The sequence below is a fragment of the Hippocampus bargibanti genome, linkage group LG11 (genome assembly GCF_051943395.1).
Source record: "Hippocampus bargibanti isolate YZ-2025 linkage group LG11, ASM5194339v1, whole genome shotgun sequence".
Lineage (NCBI taxonomy): Eukaryota > Metazoa > Chordata > Actinopteri > Syngnathiformes > Syngnathidae > Hippocampus > Hippocampus bargibanti.
This window is the reverse complement of record NC_142744.1, coordinates 3,415,584-3,422,500: the sequence shown is the minus strand read 5'-3', so window position 1 is coordinate 3,422,500 and position 6,917 is coordinate 3,415,584. Positions and strand designations below refer to the sequence as shown.

Sequence of the window (6,917 nt, the reverse complement as noted above, 5' to 3'; positions counted from 1 at the left end):
AAAAAACTAATAAAATAATTAAAACATAAAATGATTAATATACTACTACTACTACTACGAATAATAATAATAATAATGGCTGCCTTTCCAGCAGCTCCTGTATTTTGTTTTTCTACTTCTTTCTTTCCTTTCATCTTCCATAACATTGCTGCTGTGAAATGAATATTCATCCACTGCGAGACTAATAAAGGTAAATCCAATCCAATAATACATTGTATTTACAGCAAAACTTCCCAAAGTTGAGCACAATTTGTCAGAATAACGAAGGTCTTATTTCTAAAAATAAAATAAAAATAGAATTTCCAGTTTATATAAGTAAGTAAAGAATCGATTGTAAATTAGACATGAACTAGACAGTATGAACTAAGCACAACTATTTCCAGTTTATGTTTCACAAAAAAAAGACATTTTTACCAGGGTAAAAGAAACTGAAGTTTTTGAGTGTATTTATTATATTGTGTATTTACTAATATATTAGGGTTTGCAGTGATTTTTTTGGCAATTGTTACAAATCTTCACATAAAATATTTTTTGTGAAGAGAAATTTACAGGAATGATCGCAAAACATGAAATTTAAAGAACACTTATATTTTTCAAACTAAAAGTTACAACAAATCTTTTTTTTTTTAATTCAGATTTTATGGTCGGCCATTATTCAGGAAAGAATTTGTAATTCAAGCTTCGAAAACGGCATGAAAATAAAAATGTGAAAACTGTGAAATTGAGTAAAATTACGAGTAACATCAGACTGAAATGTCATCTTTGTTTTTTTTGTGTTTATCTCTATAATCAACCACATTTCGGCCATTTTAACCTCTGAACTTCAATTTATTTTCAGAGTTCAATCTCCCTAAAAACAACCAGCTTCCAAATTGCACAACTACAGCGTAGCGGTTTTGAATTCGAGAATGTAGCCACAACGCATTCAAATTCGGAGTCAATCAAATCATAAAGCGCATGCCGTGAGTCACAAAGCAAACCTGTTAGCATTACAGATGCTAAGTTCCTAGCACAACCCTGAATGCTCACAAGAACAACTCCAGATGCGAGACACAGCACACAACAATGCTGAAATCAGGATGAATCCATGATTTTTTTTCTTACTAACCTCCAACATCAGATTACTGTGCTTGACATATACGTTTTCCCCTTTCACTCGTCTTATAATGCTACACTGCGGGTGATAGGGCAAACAAACAGTCATGGTTTCAGAATCTGGGAGCTACGAAATGGCTACAAACAAAACAGGGATGGACTTTGATTGATCAAAAATAAGACAGAAGAAGCCAACATGTGGTGAAGGAAAGATCAAATGAATTCATGCAGTGAAGCGTTGTGGCATGATGGCAGCAGGTAAGCGATGCCACGTGGCGTTACCTGAGTGGGCATCTCAGAGTCGTCGTCTGCATCCGACTGACAGCGAGGGAGGAAATAGTGAGGTGATCAAACAAGGGGGTCGGGGGGGTCAAATGGCAGTGAGGGAGAGAGAAAAGCAGGATATGGAAATAGGTGGCGAGAAAGGTGGAAAGAAGGAAAATCAGTGTCGGTGATGATTGAGTTAGCGGAGATCAGAGATGAAGTGTGCAGTGGAGAAGTCACACTGAAGAAAACAAAGCAGCAATAAACAGTCAAGTGAACGTGCTACTTTTCCCTATCAAACTTTTATAAAAAAAAAAATCATTGTGACAATTTGACCGTATTTTCCAGTGTAAAGACGCACCTAAAAGCCTTGATTTTCTTCAAAAGATGACCCTGCGCCTTATACGCACTTACAGTGATACCTCGGTTTACGAACCCCTTGGCTTACGCACTTTTCAGTTTACGAATGTTGAATTTGAAAATTTTACCTTGGCATACGGACTTTTATTCGGGATACACACGGAGCGCCACAATGAGTGATGTGTCATTTGCGAACAGGCCCGTGCTTCTAATAACAAAATGGCAGGTGACTGTTTTTGTCCTCTAGTTGGGGGTTACAGACAGAGAGAGTGAGGCCGTTAGACATTGAAGAGACAGGCAGATGACAGAGAGAGAATGAGAAAATGGATAGAAAACAGTGAAATTTGGACTTGTTTCAACTTTGATAGTTCAAACGCAGAGTGTAGACTGCAAGGTTAAAATATCCCATCAATCAGGCTCCACAAATAACCTGCACAAGCCATCTGTACACTTGATGCAAAAAGCTATCAAACCAGCTAAACAGAACACAATTGATGAGGAACTAGATAAAATGATCGCAGAGAAAGCACCTACAAGGGATCATTCCTCAAGATGGTGAAAGAGGAACACTACGTTCCTCATCAAGTATTTAATGCTGATTCCAGCATTCTCAAGCCATAAGTATTGCAAAAAGCTATCAAACCAGCTAAACAGAACACAATTGATGAGGAACTAGATAAAATGATCGCAGAGAAAGCACCTACAAGGGATCATTCCTCAAGATGGTGAAAGAGGAACACTACGTTCCTCATCAAGTATTTAATGCTGATTCCAGCATTCTCAAGCCATAAGTATTTAATGCTGATTCCAGCATTCTCAAGCCATCAACGACCATCACAAAGGTAAATAAAACCACTTTATTATACAGTACAGTTTATTTCTTTAATTATAATACATAGCATTTATTATACATAAAATAAGGTATATTTTGTGTAGTTTTGAAAATTAGAAATTAGAAAATTATGTTTTATGGGGACCCGGGAACAGATTATTCTCATTTTTATGGTTTCCTATGGGAAATAAATTTTTAGAATACACACTTTTCGCTTTACACACTCTGTCTGGGAACCAATTAAGTTCGTAAGCCAAGGTATCACTGTATATGTAAAGTAATAGTGAGCCACAACAGGTCTCGCAACGACTGTCACCGACTCCATTTCCCCTTATGGAAGTAGTAGTGTATAACCCCAGTCCCTACGTATGATGTGTTGCGTTTATTATTTTTCTTTGTGTTGACTATGATGTGTGCTTTGTTAAAGCTGCAGCTGTTGTGAAAGTTTTATCACAAACATTATTTTGTAATTTTTCAGTGTAGCCCTTGCGTGCGGACCCGTGCCCAGTTGAAAATATTTCACGTGCATTAAATTCCACAAACGTCAATTAACTCATTCACTGCCATTCCCGAATTCATTCGGGAATTGAAAATTAGTCGTGGAACGCCATTCCCGAATTTATTCGGGTGTTGGTTTTCCTTCAGTGGGTGCCGATTAAGGGCTGGTCAGACCTCTGGCAATGTTTTTTCCCCTTCCACTACGGGGCAGTATGTGCTTTTTGTACACGCGCCCCCATTTCAAGCTCATATAACTCCAGACCCATATAATTTAGGAAATATCTATTTTTTCCTAATGAAAGAAGAGAGTCTAAGGTTTCTTACGCTGCATTGAATGTTTATGTCAGGGGTGTCAAAGTCATTTTTTTTGCCATTGTAGTTATGGTTTCTTCTCTAGGGCTGTTAATTAATTGGGAGAAAGCATGAGAATATTTAATCCCCTCTACATATTATATACAGAGCGCACAACAAATTGATGAATGACTACTTTTCAAATCTGGAGTCAAGAATAATGACTGTTATTGTAGTTTACATATGACAATTTGACATTTTGGTTTGGACTTTAGCAAGCATCATGGAATTTCACAAGCTAGATTTGCTTTCGTGGGCCGAATAAAATGATGTGACGGGCTAGATTTGGCCCACGGGCCTCGACTTTGACACCTGTGGTTTATGTAGTCCTCAAAGTCAATATTCTCTGGGTCCATGAATTCAAGTGAAAATGATAAAAACCTCGGACACATTTTTGCACATGTCTGGCAGTGAATGAGTTAAAATGCAACATTAATGCGCAACGCCCCACTCCCCCTTCCCTATCCCTCGACATACGAACCTCCGTGGCAGTTATATCTCCATCGAAGGCAAAGTCAGTTTGTTCGCTGTCCGTCTGCTTTGTCAAAGCCACGGAAAGCATTCCGAGCGGCAAAAAAATAAAATAAAGGAGGAATATAAACAGAACAACACCCCAACATTGTAAAAGCGCCGAATAGACACAACACCTTTTATAACCACAGATGGAAAACAAAATGGAAATGCACAGTTTGCTCTCCGGCTCAGTCAAACGCTCCAGAGAAGTTTGGCAGCGAAAGAAAATTAAAAGAAGAGCAAATAGAAATAAAACAAAGAAAAAAAAGACTGGACACAGAGGAAGCAGAGACCTTCAAGTCAGTCCATTTTTCAAGGCTGAATTGAAAAATCGGGATTTCCAAGGCTCTCCTCAAGCATGCATATTTGACATATCTCTGCATTACATCATGTAGATCATGTGATCATTTAAATACGGAGCAATGCAGAGAGTCAAGAATAATCATAGGAAATGTTTTCATGCGGAGAAATGAGTCATGGATCGGAACGATGACACAAGACGGTTAGGCACAAAGCTGTGTGTTGAAATGGGATTGTGGAAGGGATTAATAATTTAGCTAAGGGTACTCCAAAGGGGACATATTATGGAAAAGTGACTTTTTAATGGAATGAAACCTTCAAAGATGGGAAAAGGTAAGCGGATTTCAAGTTCAGCGCAGATTAGCTTGTTAGCATAAGATAAAAATGTGCGTGTGTTCACATTTCAAATGACGGCCTTTTTGCAAATAGCGGCCACTTGCCTGATGGCGATGCTTTAGCTTTGCTCTGGTTGTCATGACAACAAATGACAAACACTCAGACGCCATTTTGGCAAGAATATTTACAGTGATATGAGAAACGGTCAAGTGTCCTTGAAAGTTTTGAAAGGTGCCTATCAGTAAAATGTATTATTATCATTTTCTTTATAGTTTTTATTATTGTTATTATTATTATTATCATCCTCATTATTGTAGTCATCATTATTATTATTGTTATTAATATTATTATCATTATTATTATCGGCATCATTGTCGTCATTATTATTATTAATATCTTTATCATTATTATTGTTGTTATTATTATTATCATCATCATCATCATTATTATCATAGTCAACATTATTATTATCTTTATTGTTATCATTATCATCATCATCATCATCATTTAGTTGCCGATAAAGCGCTGGTCAGACCTCTGACAATGTTTTTACCCTCACACGAGGGGGTAGCATTTGCCTTACGTCCATCTTAGCGCTTTGTTACAGCTTCAGCTGTTGTTAAAGCGCTATATAAATCAATACGTATGTATTGTATTATATTTTGGACAGCCACCCCCATTTCAAGCTCAGATAACTCCAGACCCATATAACTTAGGAATTAACTCTTTTTTTTCTGATGAAAGAAAAGAATCTAAGGTTTCTTACGCTGCATTGAATGTTTACATCGTCCTAAAAGTCAATAGTCTGTGAGTCCTGTAATTTGAGTGAAAATGACAAAAACCCTGGCACTGGAGTGGACACATTTTCGCACATTGTCAGTTACAAGAATATTTATACTTTTTACGAATATGAAATCTCTAATTTTTTATGGACATTACACTAATTTTATTTTGAAATTGGTCATGGTAGTGGAACTTAGAGAGAGAAAAGGTTTTTTCGGTTCGTACTTGCTATTAATAATAAGTGTTAAAAACGGAGTGGAAGACAGACAGGTGATCTAATTAATGTCTCCGTTCTGTTGTAAAGTATGTGGAAAAAAAACAGCACGTGATGATTCTTGATCAGATGTTGTTTACAAATTAAAAAAAAAAAAACTAAAGGGTGTAATATGTCTCCTTTAGAGTGAAAATTAAGAAATAAAAAAGCTGGCCTGGAGTGTCTAACGCTCTTATGAGGCCAGCAGTCAACTATGAAACGGCGACTTCTCTGGATGACGATGAGGGATGGAGAATGCGAGGTTGTGAAAGTAGGACAGACACCGGGACACCGCAAGTGTCCGGCTCGACTCTGGACTGGCGAAAAAAGAGCAGAGCGCCTTACGGGACCGGGCGTCAAAGGGCTTCAACTTTTACACACCTCCTCTTCCTCTGAACTGTCATAGTCATGGTAGCCCTGGGCTATGCAGGCGGTCAGCGAGGCTGCCTTGGGCTCCAGGTAGCAGAGGCACAGCGCCAAGGGGAAGGAAAGAGTCAGGGCGTAGGGCACAGAGAAGGAGGTGGACAGCAGGAAGAAGAAGATGAAGAGGAAGCAGGGGATGAGCGACGGCGACTTGATGGGCAAAAAGTGCTGAGCGCACTCTGGCAGGAAGCGCATCTCCGACAGGTCGGGGAAGCTCAGGTAGCCGTCCTCGTCCAGGACGGCCGACAGGTCAGGCAGGTGAAGGGAGAACGAGAAAAGGGTGCCGCCGCGCACCCCGCCGCCGCCGCCTCCGTGCTCTAGCCGCTGCTTGCGGGCCGACAGGAGAAGCGCCCGTTCGGCCAGCAAAGCCGCGCGGCGATCCGAGCGGGCCTGCTGGCGGCGCCGCCCGGCGCCGTCCTTGACCGGGCTGACGGAGGAGGCTCGCTTGCGTGCGTTTCCCCTGCACCGTCGGCGCACTTTGGTCGATGACACGGGCGATGAGGGCAGCGAGAGCTCGGAGCCGAGCGGGCTGCTGCTTAAGGTGCGATGGGGGCGCTAATGGGGATGCGTGGGTGAGCGCGAGTGTGAGCGGCGATGGGGAAGGGAGGCCGACACGCGTGAGCAGACATGAGCAAAAAGTGTGGGGTTAAAAGGAAGGACAGGAGGGGGGGAAAAAAAGCAAATTAGTAAAGCGTAGAAAGGATGAAAAGCAAAATCTAAACTACAAGCACGCGATTCGTTTTCATCAGCCGCAAGGAAATCGAAAAAACAGAAATGGATTTCAAACTTGTGGAAGTTCAATACAGTACAGTCAGACCTTGGTTTTCAACCATAATCCGTTCCAGAAACCTGTTCGAAAACTGATTTGGTAGAAAAGTGAAATGAATACATTTCTCCACTGTGACACTA

General features: G+C 40.2%; 1 protein-coding gene across 8 annotated transcripts in view; it reads right to left on the bottom strand.

Moving 5' to 3' along the window:
• The window catches only part of LOC148891165 (band 4.1-like protein 3), a 38,733-nt gene that overhangs the window by 14,076 nt on the left and 17,740 nt on the right, over nt 1-6,917 (bottom strand). For 2 of the 8 annotated variants that reach the window (XM_089008965.1, XM_089008972.1), the window contains 3 exons: nt 5,967-6,563; nt 3,882-3,935; nt 1,378-1,413 (listed from right to left, as the gene is read on the bottom strand). The exons of 1 other annotated variant lie outside the window; for it this stretch is intronic. In XM_089008965.1, the coding sequence (XP_088865091.1) occupies nt 1,378-1,413; nt 3,882-3,935; nt 5,967-6,563 (687 nt within the window). Of the gene's footprint in view, nt 1-1,108; nt 1,175-1,377; nt 1,414-3,881; nt 3,939-5,966; nt 6,564-6,917 lie in introns of all 8 variants that reach the window. 5 more of the 8 variants (XM_089008966.1, XM_089008968.1, XM_089008971.1 and 2 more) reach the window with 4 other exon arrangements.